At 39.4% G+C, this 23886-nt stretch overlaps 1 protein-coding gene across 9 annotated transcripts in view; it reads left to right on the top strand.

Annotated features, from left to right (window-relative positions):
• WDR20 (WD repeat domain 20) overlaps positions 1-23886 on the top strand; it is a 50704-nt gene that overhangs the window by 15588 nt on the left and 11230 nt on the right. For 6 of the 9 annotated variants that reach the window (XR_008970619.1, XR_008970620.1, XM_057397082.1 and 3 more), the window contains 2 exons: positions 16442-16624; positions 21711-22988. Coding sequence is in view for 6 of the 9 variants with exons in the window: in XM_057397082.1 (XP_057253065.1) it covers positions 16442-16624; positions 21711-22988 (1461 nt within the window). In the remaining 3 variants the exon portion in view is untranslated. Of the gene's footprint in view, positions 1-16441; positions 16625-21387; positions 21561-21710; positions 22989-23886 lie in introns of those variants that run through there. The other 3 variants (XM_057397086.1, XM_057397085.1, XM_057397088.1) reach the window with 3 other exon arrangements.

The following is a 23886-nucleotide window of genomic DNA, read 5'->3' on the forward strand; positions in this document are numbered from 1 at the left end:
ATTACCAGGACTGTGACAACTCTTGAGAACTCAAGAGTCTCAAGTAGAGGTCTTCTAGGAGTGGGTTTGGAAACAGTACTTTAATTGGTGACATTGGGTCAAAGAAGTAAGCACACATACATGATGGCAAAATTCTCTTAAAGTTGTGAGGCATCAGTTTGTAATCAGAGTATTTTATAACAAGAAACAAGCTGGTAGCAGAACAGTAAGTGAAGTTAAAATGCATTAAAAAAAATACATATGGAATTTTTTCTTCAGTCAGAAAACTTTGAAAAGATGATAACCAGAGTGTAATGTTGACCACAAGCTGAGCCAGCCTGTGATACAGCTGTTGAAAGCAGGAGGAGCAATTCATCAAATGAAGTTTACCAATAGAAATAAGGAAGCATCTTTAGTGCCACTGTACAAGGCATTGAAAAAAATGGCTTTAATATTGTATGAAATTCTGATCACTTGTGTTGATGAAGGTGATTTTCAACTCCTGCTACTAGCAGAAGATGGTGTCGAATGTAAAACTGGAGAAAGAAGAGTGTGTGTTTTTGTTGTTTGTTTTTTTTTTTAGTTAGCTAAGCAAAGCAATCAATATTTCTTAAAGCTGTAAACAGAAGAAGAGAAGAAAGACAGGAGAGAATAAATAATATAAAACCTTCCCTAGATGTATGAGACATTGCCAGGTCTCACATGAATCCCAGTTGTGCAGAATTTACTATTCAGAAGAGTCATGCTCTTTGACCTGCCCTGCTGTAACCTATTGCTGATAGTTAAATTGCATAATGAAAATACTGTGGTGTGATAGGTTGCAGATTCTATGGGAAATACAGAATAGATTTCTAAGAAGAGGTAGGATGTTTCATCCAGAAGCTTCCTAAGAGCTGAGCCAGATGAACAAAATGCAGAAAATGTGTTTATAGATTTAGCAGTCCAGCTATCTGTGGCGTACCCAGTGAGGCTATCTTACATGCTTTTAGATGCAGGAGAGTAAATGAACTATAAGATGCTGGAGGAGCTGTAAACAGTAAAGTCCAATGAAAGGGTGAAGGTACAGCTGGCTTTGCAGATATCATGGAAAGAACATGCTATGTTTTATGGTAAAACTATCTCAGTAGTTTTGTAGGGAAGCTTCCAGGGGGTTTATTTTGTGGTTTGGGTACTGTTGAAAATGGTTCTCTGTATTGTAAGTTTGCATTTATATAGCAGGTCAGAACTATTTCATTCTGTCTTGAACCATAAGCAGAGTAAAGAATGAGAGGTTTTCTTGAATAGTAACATGAGGTGATAGTGGCTGCATTTATTTACTGTAAAGAGGTGACCAGCCAACCCATACTTGTTTTATATTTGTTAGGGTTTGTTTATTTATTTTAACTATATGCAATAGTGAGATTGAAAAAACTAAGCAGTAAGCTCCGCCCCCCCCCCCCCCCCCCCCCCGGTTTTCCTAATCTGTTTTTTTACTTATTTTTTAAATTAAATTTTGATATGTTGAACTGTATTTTCTGGGGATTAGAAAAGATTTCATGCACTTAAATCAGGTGTTTTCTTATTCATGAGCCTGTATTTAAGATAAATGTTTGAAGAAAGCTTCCTTCAAAACAGATACAAAGAGAAGCTAGCAATTGTGGCCTGCCTTTGCTCTGTTAATCTTAGATCTTCAAGTAAGATGTTAGCCAGTTACCTGGCTCTTCTTGCAACAGATCAGTTTTCCACCAGGACGTAAGCTTTAATGTGTGGAAAATTTTTCTCATTCAAATGTATACTTGAAACAAGTATTTCCTTTCTAACATAAATGTAAAGTGTTGACTCACAGGAGAGAAGATAGTCTCAAATAGAGACTCTGCTGATCCAATGTAGCTCCTTATATATTAAATATACCCTGTTCCTCAAACCTGAGTGTATGTAGCTATGAAATGAAGTTTCCCAGTTATCCTCCCATGTTAAACAACAGCAGAAAACTTTTGAGGTTTGCAATAGTTAATAAAGCGGTTCCTTGGAATGCATTAGGATGTTAATGTATCTTGGTCAATATACAGCACTAAACAGTTAAACAGAATTTCAAGTAGAGGCTCAGGCTGCTTGGTTACCATGGCAAACACAGTAGGAAATTCATGCCAAAGTTCGGAAACTAAGATACACAAAAGAAAACTTGTAAACTGAAATAATTGCGTTGGAGGGTAAATGTAGTTGTTTATCATTTTTTAGAGTCTATTTTCTAAAGAGTACTGTTTTAAAATCCTATTTTTATCAGGCAAATCTTAATTGCCAGTTAAGAGTTTCACACAAAGCAGACAATATTCACAAGCGGGGAAGAGTGACATTCATTGGTGGCTTGTTCTCTTAACTGTAAGGATGTTGAGTGAATAGCATAGCCTCTTGGAGACTGAAAAAAATTACAACCATAAGTACTGTAATCAAGTAATTTATGTGCCATGTCTTGTTTAACAGATATGACTAGGGTGATCTCTATACATATATAATGATTTGTCTATATTAGTGATTATATGTGTGTTAGATCATATATAGGATCTGTATATATTTGATTTGTGTGTTCATGATTATATTATATTTTTTAATGATCTATGTATGTTTAAGATCTTGCAGTATTTAATTCACTTTTCTGTGGTCTGTCTCAAGGCTGCTAACTGTAAGAAAGATCTGTATTGTTAGTATTTTAACAGGGTGATTTCCAGTTTGATAGGTTCCCTGTTTAATCAGCTGTCTTTGAACAGTCTAGGAACACAGTATTTCATATTGCAGTCATGTCAGTATACTTGGCAAAATCTGATATTGCATGTGACTGGTGTACAGTTTTCTATAGGTGTGTTTGCGTGCAAATCATGCAGTTATTTCTCTCTTTCTGAATGTAAATTAGGATATATATTTACATGCATCTTTAAAAAAAAATCTGTCTGCTCCAAAAGGGAAAGCTGTTATATAGAGATGCCAATCTGTGACTTGAGAGAGATAATACTAAAAGCTTATGAAGAGTGAGGCTGGAGTTGGAGTTGGACATTGAGATTGTGTGCACCTAGCCTAACGTATGGCTTGACCTTATGCATTATGCATTGCATAGTCTAGATTGGGGATTATATTAGATAGTTGTAGGCTAAGAGAAATCAGTTTATGTTATAATTGAGAAACTGATTAATTTACCTGTGCTACAAGCACAAGGTGTCTTGGGAAGGAAGGCAGGCTTGATGTGATTAAGTAGGAAGTGGCGTTATTTGAACATGAAATGCTGTGTAGTATTACGCTGAAATGGTGTTCAGGAGTTCCCATGAGTTTTAAGTGTTAAGAGGCTGAGCTGCAGACAAATAGTCATGATTATACTGTATGACTGGTTAGTCTGTGCCTTTTGCTGACTTCTTTAAGGAGGACTTACTGATCACTTTATAATTAAAGGTAGAATGTGAAAAATCTGGAAGATTATACTAGGGCTTAACTTGAAAGTAAGAATGTGGAGGACCTGGGATGAGATGAACTGTGCCAATGATTAGCAGTAGTAAATAAAACTTTGAATAGCTTTCATCCCACAAAGTTTAACATATGGTAACTTAGAGTTCTGTGGTAGATCCGTAACACCAGGAAAAGAAATAAAGAGAAAAGCAGCAGAAATTGAAGGTGGGCTATTTTAACTCACTAACTGGCAAGGGGCAGTTGTAATGAACTTGGGAGACACACTAATGTTAGGTAACTGAGCAGGAGTGTTTGTTCCCACTAAGCTTTTGGTGGCACATACTGGAGGAAAGAACTTGAGTCAGTTTGAAACCGCTACACAAAAAGAAGAGGGTATTGCTATAGATAGCTGTTAATTGATCAGTACTCAATTCCTAGCTTTTCTTTATTGTAAGAAATAGAATGAAGACTATTAGAAACAAGAATGGAATAAATCATATTGCATTGTATAAATCAGTAGATGCATCTCTAAGTGTTCATCCAGGTCTTAAATTAAAAAGTACTATTACAAAAATGTTCAGAGAAATGGTGAAAACTGTATTAACTGAAAACTTCTGTGGGAATACTGAGAAGGATGCAAGTGCTTATTCTAGTAAGCATTATAAGTGCTGTGTATGTAAGGAAAGCGAGACATCATTGTCTCATCCTGGGAACAAGAAGATATTCAGTAAAACCAGAGGGGAACAAAATTCAGAACGAGTACTTTTTCCACATTTTTAACTTTATCAGGATGTCTTGCTTTGATCATTTGAGTTAATAATGGACAGAAAGTGGGTGTTAAAATATGGCAATATTTGCAATTCCAAGCAGTCGTTAATGCAAAGAAATCCTATAAAGGGTTCTAAAACTTCTTTAATTGCAGTGTTGTTGTGCTTTAAGCCCAGCTGGTAACTGAGAACCATGCAGGTGCTCACTGAATCCCTCCCTTTTCCCCCCTGCTCCTGGATGGGGGAGAAGAATTGAAAGAATGGGTTGAGATAAGAACAGTCCGATAACTAAGGTATAATACAAACCCACTAGTATTGCCACCAATAATAATAATAATAAGGGCAGTAAAAGGGGAGAGTGTAAAAAACTAAGCGGTGGGAAAAGGGAAAAAATAAGCACAGATGATGCACAATACAGTTGCTCACCACCTGCTGATCTATACCCAGCCTGACCCAAGCAGCAATCTGGGTCTTCCAGGTAACTCCCCCCAGTTTATGTACTGGGCATGATGTGCTATGGTATGGAATACCCCTTTGGTTAGTTTGGGTCAAGTGTCCTCTCTCTGATTCCTCCCAGCTTCTTGTGCCCCTCCTCACTGGTAAAGCACGAGAGACTGAAAAAGTCCTTGATCGGAGTAAGCATTACTTAGCAACAACTAAAAGCATTGGTTTGTTCTCAGACTAAAGTTGAAAACACAGCACTGCACCAGCTACTAAGAAGAACAGTAACTTAGAGCTGAACCCAGGATAAATTTAAATGTCCTTCTGGAAGAAATCTGGCATGGACAGCAATCCATTAATGCAGCTAACTCCTTGAATTTCCTTTTGGAACTTATTTCTGCCTACCATTGAATAAATGGTATTGGAGTACAAAGTCTTGGACTGTGGTTCAGTTCTGCAGTCCATGGTTATGAAATATGCATGTGCCGTGACCTGTTAGATCTGTGTCTTAATTTTTAAGCCAGGGAGGGCGATACCGGTATAAAAATGTGACCCATCACCCATGGTTTATTAATAGCCTTGAGATCATTGTTTTGAACTTAAAACTGCACAGTGAGATCTCTTTCTTACATATATCCTTAAAAAGAGCTGAGTAGGGGGAGAAGAGGAGGAAGGTGTCTGCATTGCATGCAGAACATACGTGCTTCTGAATAAGGTTTCTGTTGGAAAGGTTTTTATCCAGCAGGCTGAGCCACTGTTAAGCCAGAATTCTGTAGACCAGCCACTGGGAAGAGAAAATAATACTGATATCACGCCACCTTTTCTCTTCTTCCTATTTAAAAAAAAAAAAAAAGGGGGGGGGGGTTGCTTAAACCAAAATAGAGTATCTAATTCAGTTCATGTCTGTTGGGAGTGTGTGATACAGTGGCTATATTCAGAGTTGTTTGAGTTTAAGCAGCCTGTTTACAGATTTAGTGTGACCAAATGCCTAACACTGAAATCAAAGTCTGTTTTTATCTGAATTGATCATGTCATTAACTGACACGCACAGTTAAGGTGAACTTTGCAAAAGGAACTGTGAAATACTGCTTTTGCTAGCTTTTCTTCAGTACAGGTTTCTGAGTAATTCTTTAGATGCTCAAGAGCAAGTTCAAGCTCTTGTGCTCTTTCTTTATCATAGCAGTATTGTGTGAGGAGTGATCTCAAGTATTGGAGTGCTTCTAGGGAGGAGATGGACACATTCTTCTGCAGGTATAGTAAAAATTGACTTAGTTAAATATGTAGACGCAAACACCTTTTGAAAAGCTAAGATACAATGTCATGTCATTTCCCTGAAGTTTTAATGATTTGAATTATAGCGCAGCTTAAGATTGCTTGAGTTACGTGGAGCGCTTCCAGTCTACTTGCTGGAGTTGGTAGGCTGTTTGATTTCATTTGGAGATGCTAAGCTCATAGACCTCTTCAGGCTGACCAGGCTTGCTCTGGGAGAGCTGTGCTGGAGGCTGTGGGCAGTTCATTAGAAAGAATTCTTTGGGTCTGACCTGGCTCTTTGAACAGCGCTGTCACACTTACGTGGTTTGGCCTTCTACTCAAAAGGAGTATTGTCAGTGTGGGTGTTATGGGTAAAATGTTAGTCATTTTACCAAATCATTTTCATTATTTACTGAACCCAAATATTAAAATGGAGTTTCCATAGTAAAAACCAGGTGATGCAGCATGAACTCATCCAGAATCACAAACTTGAGCATTCTCAGTTTAATTCAGGACCTGTAATACAATAGACTCATTGTTCATGAAACTGATCTGGCTTGCGTTCCCAGTGTGGTCACCACTTCTATACTTTGAGAGGTATATAATAGAAATGTTTAGCAATTGTGCATCTTTTTTCTCCTCCTTGGGTGGTCAGCCTATGAAGGAGACATTCCCTTACTTTCCCACCCCACCCCCAACTATTTACAGCATCATTTGAGAGTTCTGAAGGTTTTGAATGGCCTTTGGGTACCCTTGAGACCTGCCTGCTGATTGTGATGGGGATCACCATGTTGACACACATACAGAGTGTGTTTTACCCATGACCATTTCATCTGATCTCAAAAGTTAAGCAGGGTCGAGTTTGGGTCTTGTCTAGGGTTAGATGACAATATAGAAGGATCAAGAGATTTTTCCGTGAGGCTGGACAGTCATGAGTTGCAGCATGTGTGGGATAGTATGGGCAAGTATGAGGCCAGTGGGCCCCTCCAGTGCTTTGGAACTTCACCACTGAACAAGTGCAAAATCCAGAAAAATTAGTAAAACATTTAAATGAGGTGTGTTGTCATCCTGGTCATACCAGGATGGGACAAATCACGGCAATATGCTGGGTCTTGGCCTATGCTTACATTCAACACTGTCCACCACCTTCAAAGGGAAAAAAAGGTCTCTGAGTCTCATAATAAAAATTACTCATTTTACCAAATGAGTAATGTATTGAATTGAAAATAAGCTTCTAAAGGAACAATTTCAGTGACTTAAGACCTCTTTTGGGTTGTGACAGGTGGAGGCAGCAGCAGTGTTCTCTGCTCAGAAGATGGAGGGTTTTTTTTTTGTTTGTTTATTTGTGTTTTTTTTTAAGTTGAGGGGTTCAAAGCCTTACTTGACTTTCCCTCAGCCTCCCTGCCTTACAGTAGTTCAGAGATGTTAACATTCCTGTCCTACTTTAATGCTCTTTGGCCAGTCTTACAAGGAAACAAAGAGTGAGTTGATTCTATATGCACCTTGAAGTAATGGGGATTTGAGAAAAAAAGGATTTGTCTTTTTTTGGGAGTCTGCTCTTCTGAGTTTCTGAACTCTTAAACAAAAATGTCTACTTTTTCCAGAGCTGTAGGTAGGCTGTTGCTTTCATGTTAGGTAATTTCCAATAGGATGTGATGATCTATACTGTAAACTGACAAATATTTTGGTTTAAAACCAACAGTTTATAACACTGTTATACTAAGTCATAAATCAACCAGTCCTTTACATGGGTTCTTTGTGGTGTTTGCATCCACGTTCTTGATTTTGCCAATTGTATACATACTGCTTCAGTGAATGTCACATAGATTAATTTCAGACCCGTGGATGCTTTTAGCTCTGTTTGAGTGCTCAGAATAATTCTGCTAGAAACAGAATATGATTAGTGTATTGGATGCTTCAGAAACCTAAGTTAATCTTTGCCTAAATGTGGATTTATGTCCAGTTGTCTGGATGAGAGCTTTTACTTTAATGTATGTGGTTATAGTTGTCTCTTGTATGAAAAAAATGCTGAAATCTTGTTAAGTAATGCTTTTTTCCTTTAAAGAGTCATGTATGCCTTCTATGGCCTTGAGTGGAAGTAAAATCTACAAGGGAGAAGAATATCAAATAGATTCCCAAATTTACAGGCAGCCTTGTACAAAACTGATCTTTAAGACTTTGTTATGGAGAAATTGTGTGGAACACTTGAAAAAATTAGGTTAAATAAAATTACGTGGTGTCCCTGTTTTTACGAACAGTGCAGTTCTTGCACAGTATCCTAGAAACTCTTTTCACATGCCTTAAGTGTTCCTGTTCAGCATTTAATCAAGTGCTTTGTAACATAAAAAAACCTTCTGCAAAGATACAGGAACCCATTTATGAGGAACTGTGTTGTTCAGGAGAATAAATGTTTTGTTAAGTGGAAGTAAATCTTGAAATGCTTTCGTTGGCAGCAGGTATAAATGCAAATTATTTTAAACTTTAAGTGAGATTATTAAAAATATGTATTAGAAAAATAGAAGATATGCCACCTATGCCAAATTAATAATAATCATGTCTTGAAGATTGGGATTTTAACATAGAAATAAAAATGGCATAAATTGGCAGCTACACTTTCTGGAGGTTTTCTAGAGACAGCAAGCTAAAGCCTTTGAGGCAGTGTGTTAGAAGTAGCCAGTCTTGTTTTCCTCTCTGATGATTGTTTTGCCCCAATTTTAGAATCATACAATCATGGAATAGTTAGGGTTGGAAAGGACCTTAAGATCATCTAGTTGCAACCCCCCAGCCATGGACAGCGACACCTCACACTAAACCACCTCACCCAAGGCTTGTCCAGCCTGGCCTTGAACACTGCCAGGGATGGAGCATTCACAACCTCCCTGGGCAAGCCATTCCAGTGCCTCACCACCCTAACAGGAAAGAACTTCTTCCTTATATCCAATCTAAACTTCCCCTGTTTAAGTTTTAACCTGTTACCCCTTGTCCTATCACTACAATGCCTAATGAAGAGTCCCTCCCCAGCATCCCTATAGCCCCCCTTGAGATACTGGAAGGCTGCTATGAGGTGTCCACACAGCCTTCTCTTCTCCAGGCTCAACACCCCCAACTTTCTCAGCCCATCTTCATACAGGAAGTGCTCCAGTCCCCTGATCATCCTCGTGGCCCTCCTCTGGGCTTGATCCAAGAGTTCCATGTCATTTTTATGTTGAGGACACCAGAACTGCACACAATACTCCAGGTGAGGTGTCACGAGAGCAGAGTAGAGGGGCAGGATCACCTCCTTCGACCTGCTGGTCACGCTCCTTTTGATGCAGCCCAGGATACAGTTGGCTTTCTGGGCTGCGTGAGCACACACTGAAGCCGGCTCATGTTCATTTTCTCATCAACCAACACCCCCAGTTCCTTCTCCTCAGGGCTGCTCTGAATCTCTTCTCTGCCCAACCTGTAGCTGTGCCTGGGATTGCTCCGACCCAGGTGCAGGACTTTGCACTTGGCATGGTTAAACTTCATAAGGTTGGCATCAGCCCATCTCACAAGCATGTCAAGGTCCCTCTGGATGGCATTCCTTCCCTCCAGCATATCAACCAAACCACACACCTTGGTGTCATTGGCAAACTTGCTGAGGGCACAACCAATCCCACTGTCCATGTCAGTGACGAAGACGTTGAACAAGACGGGTCCCAACGCCAATCCCTGAGGGATGCCACTTGTTACTGGTCTCCAGCTGGACATTGAGCCATTGATCACAACTCTTTGTGTGTGGCCATCCAGCCAGTTCTTTATCCATCGAGTGGTCCACCTATCAAATTGATGTCTCTCCAATTTAGAGACAAGGATGTCGTGTGGGACAGTGTCGAACGCTTTGCACAAGTCCAGGTAGATGACATCAACTGCTCTACCCCTGTCCATCAGTTCTGTAGCCCCATCATAGAAGGCCACCAAATTGGTCAGGCAGGATTTCCCCTTAGTGAAGCCATGCTGGCTGTCACTAAGCACCTGGTTGTTTTTCATGTGCCTTAGCATGCCTTCCAGGAGAATCTGCTCCAGGATTTTGCCAGGCACAGAGGTGAGACTGACTGGTCTGTAATTCCCCAGGTCATCCATTTTCCCCTTCTTGAAAATGAGGGTTACATTTCCCTTTTTTTCCAGTCAGTGGGAACTTCACCTGACTGCCATGATTTTTGAAATATGATGGACAGTGACTTAGCAACTTCATTCACCAGCTCCTTCAGGACCCATGGATGGATTTCATCAGGTCCCATGGACTTGTGTACATTCAGTTTTTTAAGATGGTCTTGAATCAGATCATCTCCTACAGTGGGCCCAATTTTGTAGTTCTTAATTTTCAAAGTTCATGTTGCCCAGTGCAGCTTTCATCTCTTGCTCATAGTTTCTTTCACCTTCAATTGGTGAGGAATAAGGGAAAGTGAATGAATATGCTCGTTCATACTTGTATGAGCTTATGTGTTCTAGTTCATACTTGCCCCTATATAAATTGGCAGCAAATCCAGCACTAGTGGTGCTGTTGTGCAGCAAATCCAGCACTAGTTGTGCTGTAGTGTCAAGCTCTTGGTGCCTCAATTCATGGAGTTGAAAGATTAGCCAGATTTTAGAAGCAAAACTAATTTTCATGAGGTTAAGAAATGTGGGCAATCTGAAGCAGTTGCATTGAATGCAGTGTTGCCAAATAAAGACCTGTAATGTCCCTAGCATTAATGGCTTTGCAAGGCTTGGGAGACACTCAAACTAGTCTGTGTATACACAGAGAACACCTATTATGCAACCATTAAAGCTAAGCACATCATTCAGGTATGGAAAAAGCAGCTCTTACTTAAGAAACCATCCTTAAAGAAACCTCTCATAGATAGGTGTAAATAGAGCAATTTTACAGATGGTGATTGTGTACTGGCTTTTTATAGAATCCTGAAGAGAATTTATACTCCTTTACTTTACAAGTATTCCCTGAAGATTTCAGACTAGTTTATAAGTTTTGGGGGGGCTTTTGAAGTGTCCCTGAATGCATGTTCACTTGTACGGTACCTGAAAGGTTCTTGAATCTGACTGGAGTTTATATGAGTTCTTGTCAGACATTAAACTTTTCGCTGAGAGAGCTAAGGTCATTAGTCAGCAATTTGTCAGCCGCCATGCAGTTATATTTGTAGGAGCCAGCTTATTGCAGATTGGCTCTGGCACTGTGAACTGCACTGAAGTGTTTTATTAGGGCTTTGTAGTTGCAGGAAGCATTGCCTGGACTTTCTGTTGTGTGTCTCATATAAATTAAGCAGATTTTTTTCTCTACATCAGCACTCTTCATAGGGAAAGACGCCTTACTTGTTTCTGTAGTTTTCTTCCTGCATAAAGTTCCTTTTAAACGTAAGCCAGATCTGTTAAGTAAGCTGGGAGTGGCCATGTTGCTGCTGTTTTGATTGTTTCTAAGCTTAGGATTCAAGGGTTAGTCAGGTATTACACTAGACTGAGAGTTTAGTGTAACCTCTTGCCTAAAGCAGGGTCAGACCAGCTTGAAGCAATTGGGAAATAGCTGCAGATGATTTTATTGCTAATGTTAAGTGAGCTGTATTGTATGTTTTGTATTGAAAAAAATAATCTGGGAATCTACTCCTTTGATAATAATGAGAGGGCTTTCCAGAGTGAATATTGAAGCTGGTATTTCTGGTAGAAATACTTGCATACAGAAAAAATAGACCCCACCAGAAAATTCTACAAAAGTGCCTAGCATAACTCTGCTTTCTTGCCATATTCCTCAGCTTTCTCTGACCTTCAGCTAGCTCTGCTGTAAGGAAAAGAAGACCAGCGCAGATGTGGAGGAAAACTACACAAGCTTTAAGGGGGCTTATGGTTTAGTTTTCCCTGTCCTTGCTAATACAGTGAGCACGTCGGTCCTGGAAGACTGCCCTGTTCATGAGGGGGTACTGGCAAGGTGCATCAGCAGGGGTTACCTTGCCTCTTTTTTCCAGCTAGGTTTTAAAGAGTTGTCTGTGAAGTTCAGTAAAGTTCACTTAGAAATCAATTCCTAGTGTTATTACTCATGTTACTTGTATAGCATTATAACAAGCACAGCTTTCTCAAATTGTTCTGGTTTTAGACCAGGGACCATTAAATCCCTGGGCAGCAAAGTATTGAAGCTATGGGTAATCACTTGTGAATTCCAAGCTCCAGAAATGCTGAGGAAATTGCTTTCAAAAGTACAGTGTCTTGGTTCTTTCTGTCTTCTCTTTTTATTTTGCAGTAGAGCTTTATGTACATGGCCAGTAATCCTCTGTTTAAGATCAGTTAATTCTCTGGACAAGACAGATTTTCTTAAGACGATTTTCAGAAGTAAAATTTTTATTGAATGTTTGTCCTCACTTCTAGGCTTAAAGACCTAATATTTTGTCTCACTCTCACAGCTGTGATCCACTGAAAGCCAGTCTTCTGGTAAATGTGATATTAAATACTATTAAGTATCTGAAGGGAGCATTTTGATGACTGCAGTTGAAATTATCTGAGATAAATTACTAACTATTTTCCTTTTCTGAACTCGGATGTTTTGTAACTTGGAAGGAAATGTAGCATCTATGATAAATTTCATTCAACTAAAATTTGCAGAAAGGTGCAAATTAAGAAAGAAAAGGTACACGAAGGAATCAAATTTGTTGAGAAGGATGTTTAAATGCTGACTTTGAAATAACATGATTCACTTTGGGAAATCTTAGTATGAAAGCTCTAAGTCTTGAATCAATAGTACATAAAAAGAATGAATCTTGGGTAGGTGTTAATCTGGCTTTGACCTTAGAATTACATACAGCTGTGGAACAGGTTATTGATGCCCATCCTAATCAGACATTTCAAACATTGGAATCTGAAAACTTAAATGATTTGCTTCAGACTCACATAACTATTTTTTTATAATTATTATTATTATTTATTTTCCCCATTTTCTTCCTAGTATTTTGGTACTTAAAGTTGTGTGTATTGGGTTTCTGTGGCAAGGCTACAGGGTGGCTTCTATGAGAAGTTTCCCTTATGTCTATACATCTAATGCCAGCAGCTCCACGATGGACCTGCCACTGGCCAAGGCCAAGCCCATCAGCAATAGTGGTAGCACCTCTAGAATAACAGAGTTAAGAAGTGGAGGGAAAAGTGTGCAGGAGCAATTGCAGCTGGAGCAGAGATTGCTCTGTAGACCTTGATGAAGACCGTGGTGTGGTGTCCCCCTGAAGCCCATGGAGGTCTCTGATGGAGCTGATATCCACCTGCAGCCCTTGGTGGACCCCATGCCAGAGCAGAGGGGATGCCTGAAGAAGGCTGTGACACTGTGGGAATCCCATGCTGGAGCAGGCTCCTGCAGGACCTGTGGCTGTGTGGAGAGAGGAGTCTGTGCTGGAACAGGTTTCCTGGTAGGACTTGTGACCTCGCAGGGGACCTAGGCTGGAGCAGTCTGTTCCTGAAGGATTGCACCCCATGGGAGGGACCCATGCTGAAGCAGTTCATGGAGAACTGTCTCCTGTGGAATGGAGCCCACACTGGAGCAGGGCGAGAATGTGAGGAGTCCTCCCCCAGAGGAGGGAGTGGCAGAGACAACTTGTGATGAACTGACTGCAATTCCCCATTCCTCATCCACCTGCACTGCTGTGGGGGAGAAGGCAGAGAAAATCTGGAGTCAAGTTAAACCCAGGAAGAAAGGAAGGGTGAAGGGAAAATTTTTTTAAGATTGGGCTTTATTTCCTCATTATCCTACCCTGACTTGATTGGTAGTAAATTAAACTAGTTTCCCAAGGCAAGTTTGGTTTGCCCATGATGGTAAACTGTTGAGTGATCTTCTCCCTGTCCTTATCTTGACCCGTGAGCCTTTTGTTGTATTTTCTGTCCTCTGTCTAGCTGAGGGCATTGATATAGTGGCCTTGGTGGGCACCTGGTCAGGCTACCACACTGTGGTTAAGATGTTCTATTTGACTGCCTTTCTGCTGGAAGTCATGAATTCAGGGTGAATGTGCAAATGCTAGTCTGTTAGTTGTTTGGGGTTTTTTTGTTTTTTTTTTCAGAGTGGGGCTAATCTAGCTAAGAGAGTGTGCTGTAAGAGTTAAGTAAATGACACTAGGAAATCCTCAGAAGAGTTACATAGTTCACATTTTATTTCTAGAATATGAATTTATCACTAAGAACTAAAAGGCAAAGTTGGCCAGTTTTTCTTCTGTAAGTAAGCATAGGGCTCTCTAGAGAGTTTAAATCTGTTCCGAGGCAGGACTCTGAAGCTGCTGATGCCCAGGGTACAAAAATTTGTTCAGCTGTATCACTGACTTTAGACAGGTGTTGTGTGAAATTCCTCATGTTCTTGTTGCCTGATAACCACCATTCCTTGTTGCTTTGCCCAAGGGGTACATGAGATACTCTGTATGTTGGAAAAAAAAGACTTCTGATGTGGGTATCATTTGGCCAAGGTGCTAATACCAGAGTTTTCATTAGCTAAAATGCAGTTCAATGGCTTCAGATTTTTATTGAAAGGGAGGCTGGTATTTTTTTCTTAGCCTTACATTAGATGCCCCATCCTTCTTTCATTTGCGATTACAAATTGTTGCTCTCATCACAAGTCGTCCACAATGGAGTAAGCTTCTCAAAGTGGACAGGCTGAAACAGTGCTGAGTGCTTTTCAGGGGAAAATCTTACAGGAACTGAGACAGGAAGTATGCAGATAGCTTGCTGCCAGCTCAGGTGGAGGTGAGAGTGCCTAATCCGTGTTTTTTAACCTCCATGTTCAGTAACAATCTCAAGATCTTTCTGTTCTCTTTTAAAGTACATCGTTCTTCTGAGAGGGTGACAGCTCACATCTTCTTCAGTAGATAGTATCACATCCTGGGATTTGGCAGTTATGGACTCAGATCTCATGTAAAAGCTCTTTTCTGAGAATTGGATCTTCCATTAAATAGCTATAGCAAATGGATTTAGTAGGGAGCTAATGAAATGCCGAGTCCCAGGCATGGTTGGATTTTGAGTAGCACTTTACTTGTTCTTAGCAAAATCCAATAGCAGCATTCTGCTATGCAGAAATAAAGAAAATGTCTCCTAGTTCTTATGCTCATTGAATCTACCCTGTCTTTTCAATTAAGAGATATCAAGATCGGTAGAGTCTGTGTTTGGAGATTTGACTTATCTCCATGAGACAACTATATTTTAACTGAAAACGCTAGCTGCATGTAAACAAAAGGTGGAGCATCCCTGTCAGTAGAAGCCTGTTTAATTCTGGATTGAATTAGTTTATTTTTACTTCATTTAAATTCAGACAGATTGTCACTGCCATCTGGTTCCCAGAGAACAGCTATAACAAGCATGGTGAAGTCTGTGCTTAGATTTAATTTACCAGAATTTCATGTCTTGCTAGATCTATTATCACACAATTTCAGAAGACTGGGAACTTCAGTCACACCAAATTTGTCGGACAACAAAAACAAAAGCTAGTGATATAAAACCTCAGTCAGACAAAAGAGCAAGGTATAGTTCCAGTCTGAAAATAGCCACCTATTGATCCTTTGCTGCTGAAAAGGATAGGATTCAGAAGGAGAAACACCTGGCAATATTCATGTTTTCTGCTGGCTGGGAGAGTCTGTGGTTCTCTGATTGTTCAGCATGGTTCAGGCTGAGGTCTACATCACAGGTCTGGAATATTGTTGAATATCTGCAGCTTTCTAATTATAGACTCTGAGCCTAGTAAATAGGGATTGAAAAAAACAAAAGTTGAACCTGATGTATGATCTTGCATATGAAATGTGTGGGGTTTAATTTCTGCATGATGAAAGGTTAGGTTGTCTTCACAAGTGATACGGGGATAAACATGGGTGACAAAACTGAAAAGGCATTTTTAAATTGCTTTTCTGTTTCTTTTGATTCTTTTGACACTTTAGTAGCAGATCTTCAGTTGTTTATATTGAAGTTCCTCAGTTTTGTTAGCACTCATTTTGTCTTATTTTAGCTCTGTATTTGAAGTCTGTGTTCAGTGTCAGAAGCACAATTACTTTGTAGCTTAATGGCTTAAAATGTGCTTATAATCACAGCATCAGCATCTTGAGTCAGTGTTCCTAGCAAAATGCTGTCCTAGGATCTCGTTGATATTTTTTTAATTGAGACCAATATCTTATGTTTGTCTGTTATAAAAGGATAGACTTACAGTAGGAGAATCAGGTGATTGAAAATATGCTGTTCTTAATCCAAAATTGGTTGTACTCAATATTGAGAAAGCTGGTAGTAGGAAAGTAGAAGATAACTTGCCTCTGTGATGGTATGCCTCTTCTGGGAATATATTGACTTGAGGACTCACTGTAGCTTTTGTTTTACTGAACAGTTGTCACTGGTTTGTGACAACCTGCAAAGGCTAGGGGTAGACAGTGTTTAGCAAAGTTGAAAAACAGAGGTGTTGTATTATATGAAAAGACAGACCTTTTGACAACATCTTGGGATGTCTTTGATAAATAGTTTCTTCTAAAAGTAGGATTTTTGTGACTACATAAATTATTGCTTAGTATAAACCTTATTTGCAAATATAGCTGGTTATATGCATGCATTGTGATAAACTGTTTTAACTCTGTTTGTTTTCTTTGCAGGCTGCGGACTTGAGTAAACCAATAGACAAAAGGATATACAAAGGAACACAACCTACATGCCATGACTTCAATCACTTAACAGCCACAGCAGAAAGTGTCTCTCTTCTAGTGGGCTTCTCTGCAGGCCAGGTCCAACTTATAGACCCTATTAAAAAAGAAACTAGCAAATTATTTAATGAGGAAGTAAGTAGAAATCTTAACATTGTTGCATGCAATGTGTTTGTGGTATCAAAGATCCTAGATTCTCAAAGTCCTGTAGGTGACTCTTTGTCTATATGGCTTATTGTTCAGTCACCACCTTTGTTTTTCAGCTGTTTCATTGTCTTGAAATAGCTACATAAAAACATTATTCATGAAGAAATTTTTGGGGGTTAAGATCAAAAATTAGGACTTTCTAGTTTGCGTAATACTGTGACTAGTGTTAATTACAGTTAACTGAGGAGAAAGAAGGTCTGCAGATCTAAATGTTGCTGCATGTGCTCTGCAGTCACCTGTTTCTGAGGCTTCTGGTTCTGAATGAGGAAGAAAACATTTATTTACTATTTAATTAATATTCTAGTCAACATATTAAATAAGGTGAAAATACTGATTTTTATGGGTAGGATGTTATAGCAGACACTGTCTGTATCAAGGATTCCCATAGGCTTGCATGGGCAAGACTAAGATATCAAGCTGAATGCTGCATAGAAAAAGCCAAAGGCTTGTGAGGTCTTAGCCATGTGATGTTCCTGAAAGAAACTCTTCATCTACTTTTTTTTTTTTGCTGCTGTGTGGTAAGAACATAGAAGGGGGTACTGTTGGGGGTACTAATGCCTAGTTACCGGGCCACTGGCTCCCATTACCTGGTAGTACTGGCATTCTTAGAATTTCAAGTGTCTAGATGCGAACAAGGAAGGAAATCTGGTAACTGGTACAACTTTTGACAGCACTTTCTGCAGAGGATAGCAATAGGAATTCGGGTGGGTTGGGGGAGATGATTGGTATTTTTGGGGTGTGAGGGATTTTTTTCTCCCTTTTGTGTTTTAATCCAGCTGCAGGTGAACTGTGGGGGATAATAGCAAATAGCAAAGAGCTTTGGTGGTTGGTTTGGTTTTGTGGGTTTGTGGTTGGTTTTTTTTGTTGGTTGGTTTGGGGTGTGTTTTTGGTTTGTTTTGTTTTTTGGTGGTTTGTTTTTTTTTTTTTTTAGCTATTTAAAATTTGGATAAAAGCTTTGCAGATAAAGGTAAGCCTTGCTCAGCTTTCAAACTGAGCAAGCATATCTTTCCCCCCTCAGAGAGATGTGTTGCCTTGCTCTTTGTGCAGAGAAGGTTGAACTATTGTTCTCAGTGGGGATGTTTTATAATTAGAGCTAATTCCTCCTCAGATTTCTAAAAGTAGCTACAGCTAGATCAGAAGAGGGGTGCTTTTCTTCTTACCTAGCATTTTCCCACCTGCTCTGTCTGCTTGTGTCGAGTGGGAAACAGTGCTGGAGATTCTCTAAATGTTGCAGAGCACTCTGGTAGAAACTTCTGCATACATAGTTGAAATGTTCATTTTAGCATTGTTCTAACACTTTTCTGCCTGCACTTCCGCACTCCCCTTTTACTCCTCTTCCCCCCCCCCCCCCCCCCCCAAAAGCAAAACCACAATCCACCCTAAACCAAAACACACCAAACTCGCCACTGGGAGTGCTAATTTGGATGGGAACAAGTTGTTTGTGTAAGTACAGCTTCAACTTAACCTTGCATGGTAATAGTGCAAGTATTACAAATGGCATTAGAAGTACTATAACAGCTAGAGTTTCATATCACAGAACAGTTCCCACTCTTGTAGTTGAACTGTGGTTGCTTTGGGAAAAACTTCTGATGAAATATTTAATAAAGGTCCAGTGTGTGTTTATATGCCTTTGTTAGTTACTGTCTAGTGTCTACAGTTTAAAGGACTATACAGTCTGCAATGCAGCTTGTGGTAGTCCACAAGTGATAGAAGCATGGAAGCCGCTTCCATTCAACACTCTTGTCTTTTCTTTCTTGGGAAGCATTACTTCCCTGTGGTGGGAATGCATCCTTTGGCAGTTTGGTGGAAAGTAAAAGAGATTATCTGTTTTCTACAAAGCTAGCATAAGGATTTGTTCAGTGCTACCAAAACCACGTGCAGAGTAGGCTAGAGTTAAATAACAAATTCTTGGTTTTACACTGATGTTATCTGCAGGTGGAACCAATTCTAAAACTCTATTTTTGATCTGTGAGTTACAGTATTGAAGTTTGGACTGGAAGTGTTTTGAAGTTTGGGCTTGTAGCTAAAAGCCATTTCAAAGATTATTGAGCATTGAGTTGGAGCCAGTTTGCTTCAAGATGAACTCGGCTGTTGGGTTGAGTGTTTGAGAATAAACATGTCTTCATAGGCAGAAGGTCGTCTAAACAAGGGTTCATATATTTTGACAGATTTAGTAGGAGTGCTGGAGGTAATAGAATTCACCACCTGGCCTGTTAGTAATTTGGTGATTCAGGTAGCCCAAAGCTGTCTTTTGACTATCACTTGTGATAAAGCAATCAGGATAGCACTTAATCATATGTGATATGTGAAATAACTTTACCTGTTATGACACAGAAAGTTATGTTGAACTTAAAATGCAAAGACTTTAATGCAGCTTTAACTTGTTACTCTTTTTAATTCTGTTGATATAGAAGACGGTAGGGACTTGAAAGGCTGATATGCATGCTACTATAAAGCTTGTGGCTGCCTATCTGTATCAGTCTGTTACAGCAGCAGTATTCCTTCTAGCTGTGTCAGAATTTAATTAGTGGCATTTTCTTATTTCCAAAACCAACCAAGTATGCCTCACAGATTCAGTTGTTTTCAGGTGGTAGTTGTTTATTCTCAAGTTAGCAAATTGAATTAGAATTCTTTCATCTTACTCTTTTGTTTATTTTAACTAAAATCTTAAGTTGCATTTTTATTTCCTAATACTTTTCCTATACCTGTGTTGCCAAAGCTCTTTTTCAGACCTTAATGCCCATTCTTGATTGTCTCAGTTTTTTCACTCCTTGAGGCCTATGTTTATAATTTTGTCCCTTCAAGCTTGTGCAAAACATGGCTACCAGGATAATCTTGGCCTGCCTTGTCTTTCTGACTTTAACTGAAGCTCCTTCATTTACTATTCCTTCACCGAACTGGACATAAGCTCCTTATCCCAGTTACCTCCCTGATTGCTTTGTACTGCTTTCAGTCCATTTTTGTAATGCAGCCGTTGGTCATACTGACTTCAGGTCTTGTTCCGCTGTGCTGCAGAAGTGCCTGAGCCCAGCTGAAAGCTTTTGAAACTTCAGGAAGTGCTAAATTTAGAGTTTTTATCATCTTGCTGAATTTAAAGCTCTGCTAGTTGAGAAAAGGATGAGTTGTATGTAGTCAGTTGCTACATAACAGCTTAAAGTCTCTCTGCATCTTGTCTCCTTGAGCTAATCTGTTCTCATTGTAGATGGCAGTCTTCTGTTTTGTTCATGTTCTCCTTGAAGTAATGATCAGACTTCCAGGATTCCTGTACAGTATTTAAGAGTGTGTAGCCTAACATGATTATGGACTTAAAATGTCATTTATAATTTAAAAGTTGAGCAACTGCTCTTGTGAGTAGAGGGTGTATGTCAGGTTGAGCTGCTCTAGTACAGGAGAGCAAGAAACTGTGCTGTGTTGCCGTGTTAACGGTAGTTTCATGATGAGAAGACTTCTGCTTATAGCAAGCCAGTTGGGCTGATGTTCTCTGTATTCTCTTGGTGTGTACCAGGTAACTATTTAATACTTGATACCATCATTTCTAAAATATGAATAGTAAATATCAATGAACACATGACAAACTACCTAAAATATCACAACAGAAGCTAAGAATGCGTTGTTCTGAAGTTACTGCATTTGAGGAAAAGCCCAGATTGTTACATACCTCAGCTCTCAAGTACAAAATGGCTAATTTAACTAATGAGAAATCACAGGAGACAGGCTTCCTAGTCTTGACACTGAGCAGCGAAAGTATATGCAAAAGTATGATCTAAAATGATCAGATGCTGCTTTCTGGTGTTAGGTACAGGCCCAGAATGGATAACAGTTAATGCATTATCCGTTAGTTTGGGTTTTGTTTTGTTGGTTGGTTTTTTTGTTTGTTTGTTGGGGTTTGTTTTGTGATAAACAGCATAGGGAGGGTTTAGGGTTGTTTTGGTGTAGGTTTTTTGTTTTGCTTGGTTTTCTTCTTTGGTTTTTGTTTGTTTGGGGTTTTTTTAACTTTTTTGTAACTTGTCCTGGTATTTCCTTAGGCTCTGTCTTTGCATTCTTGCTGTTAGTGTAACTCACCTTTTCTTTCAGCCTGTTACCAGTCTTATGTCAAATGCAAATCTTCAGTGTGCATGTAAAGAATTACTTGTCTCAAAGTTGCATTTGAGTCATGCTATGGCCAACTTGGTCCACCAGAGCTACACTAGCAAATTCAAGGAGTCAGACTTTATCTCTCAGTTCTTACAGAATTGAAGACATTATGATCAGGAATGCTTGTTTAATGTGTGTGTTCATTCTTTTGCAGTGGTAGACTCTATTAAAAAGGAACTTCTAAGGTGGTAACTGAGTGGTCCTTGGCTAATGAAAGAAAAGTAATTGGAGGGTGGGGATTCCCAGGTGAAGAGTATGTGGTGCCTTTTCAATTCACTCACTGAACCTTGTGCATTTAGTTACTAACTTTCCAGCCACCTGATAACAGGGTGAATGTGTCTGTAGCTTTTCCTCCCCGAATCAGTAAAACCTGGTAAAGGCTCCTAAAGCCTCCTTTTTTTAATTTCTTCTTGAGAGGATGGATCTTATTTGTGATTTCAGGTAAAACCAGAGTCTGAATTTACTGTTATTGATTTGTAACCTATGTAGTATAGATCAGTAACTGCCTTTTTTCCCTGTAGCTAAATCTGTGTTTTCTTGATTGTTTCCTTTTCAAGCTCTTCAACCTACACAGTGAAAAATAAAGCTAAGAACACTGCCTTTAGATTCATAACAACAGATTGGCTTGATTGAAGTTTGTTCTTTGTGGAATGTGACTGGACCATAATAATAACCTTTGGTAGCATTTTGTCTAAAAATAATTTCCTCTTTACTGCCCGATAAGTTTTTGCAAATGCAGTAACATAGCTCCCTCCTAGAAAGCTGAGTTCACTTAAGTATTGTTCCCCATCCCACTCTCTCCCCAAGCTGAGATTTACCGTTAATCATTAAAACTTTAATTTTCAGACTTTCTGATGTGTATCTTCTTTGTTTTTCGCAGAGACTAATAGACAAGTCCAGAGTAACCTGTGTAAAATGGGTACCAGGTTCGGAAAGCCTTTTCCTAGTAGCTCATTCCAGTGGCAATATGTACTTGTATAACGTGGAGCACACTTGTGGTACCACAGTCCCGCACTACCAGCTACTTAAACAAGGAGAAAGTTTTGCAGTACACACTTGCAAGAGTAAATCTACAAGAAACCCTCTGCTTAAATGGACAGTAGGTGAGGGTGCCCTGAATGAATTTGCCTTTTCCCCAGATGGGAAGTTCTTGGCGTGTGTGAGCCAGGATGGTTTTCTTCGTGTGTTTAACTTTGATTCAGTGGAATTGCATGGTACAATGAAAAGCTACTTTGGAGGACTGCTGTGTGTGTGTTGGAGTCCTGATGGGAAATACATAGTGACAGGTGGAGAGGATGACTTGGTAACAGTATGGTCTTTTGTGGACTGTCGAGTAATAGCGAGAGGCCACGGACATAAGTCATGGGTCAGTGTTGTTGCATTTGATCCATATACCACTAGTGTAGAAGAGAGTGACCCGATGGAATTTAGTGGAAGTGATGAGGATTTCCAAGACCTTCATTTTGGCAGAGATCGAGCAAATAGTACTCAATCTAGGCTATCCAAAAGGAACTCTACAGACAGTCGTCCAGTAAGCGTTACGTATAGATTTGGTTCCGTAGGCCAGGACACACAGCTCTGTTTGTGGGATCTTACAGAAGATATCCTCTTCCCCCACCAACCTCTCTCAAGAGCAAGGACACATACAAATGTCATGAATGCCACAAGTCCACCTGCTGGAAGTGGTGGAACTAACCCAGGAAGTAATGGAAACAGTATCACAACACCTGGAAACTCTGTACCCCCTCCTCTTCCACGGTCAAACAGCCTTCCACATTCTGCAGTCTCAAATGCTGGCAGTAAAAGCAGTGTCATGGATGGTGCCATTGCTTCTGGCGTTAGTAAATTTGCAACCTTATCACTACATGATCGGAAGGAAAGACACCATGAAAAAGATCACAAGAGAAATCATAGCATGGGACATATATCTAGCAAGAGCAGTGACAAACTGAACCTAGTTACTAAAACCAAAACGGACCCAGCTAAAACTTTGGGAACACCTCTCTGTCCCCGAATGGAAGATGTTCCCTTGTTAGAGCCTCTTATCTGTAAAAAGATAGCACATGAAAGACTGACTGTGTTAATTTTTCTTGAAGACTGTATAGTCACTGCTTGTCAGGAGGGATTTATTTGCACATGGGCAAGGCCTGGTAAAGTGGTAAGTTTTAATCCTTAATGCTGCATCAAAGAACTAGAACTCTGAATAGGTAGTTTTCTTGAAATATAAATGAATGTTGACTATAAAATTTCTTTATGCTTAATGTAAAAAAAAAAAAAATCCTCAGAGCCATACTTTTGGATACTGCATGCCATATTTCTGAATGATTTGAAGTGTCTTGGATACAATTAAGTATAGTTGCCTTCCAGCAGAAGAAATAAATACTGTGCATCTAAACTATTGATCAGTGTTCTTATACTTAAGCATAACCACAATATGGTGAAAGCTGTTTATGTGAAGATTGAAGTAAAACCTGTCCATCACTAAAATAATGATAATCCTTCTAATGTTTTCTACAAAATACAACACTTCTAGTGAGAGTAGCTTGTGAAAAGCTGCGGCTTTTAAGTCTAATGAGAAATATGAGCCTCTGAAAAAAATTAAAACCAAAGTGTTTATTCGTCTATCCTTTTCTGTGGTGGCCTGCCTTTAATGTAAAATCACTTCTTATTAAAGCATCAGTCATTTTATGCACAAATTTGCTAGCCCTTTACTGACTGTAGCTTATGCTCTTGAAATTGTGACTCGGTATAATCAAAGAACTCTAATTTTAGCCATGTCTTGATTTATGTATTTGTTAAATTAGGGAAAACCATGCCAGCTTTCTCTGAGTAGTTTCAGTTACTGTCGGTTTTGTTAGGCAGTTTGATCATCAACAAACTTGTGTTTTTTGATGGCACCTATTCTATCAGTTGAACCCTCATTAAGATATGCTACAAGTTTTAAATCGTGTTGTTAAATGCACTTGAACACAGATAAAACTTCATTTTACTTCTGTCCAATGCATAGCAAGCTAAATTTTGAATGAAGCTAACCATAGTGATTATTTTGTTAAAAA

This window comes from Pezoporus wallicus, unplaced genomic scaffold, assembly GCF_028554395.1.
Source record: "Pezoporus wallicus isolate ANWC-B61680 ecotype Strahan unplaced genomic scaffold, APGP_CSIRO_Pwel_v1 contig_7068, whole genome shotgun sequence".
In the NCBI taxonomy this organism is placed as follows: Eukaryota; Metazoa; Chordata; class Aves; order Psittaciformes; family Psittacidae; genus Pezoporus; species Pezoporus wallicus.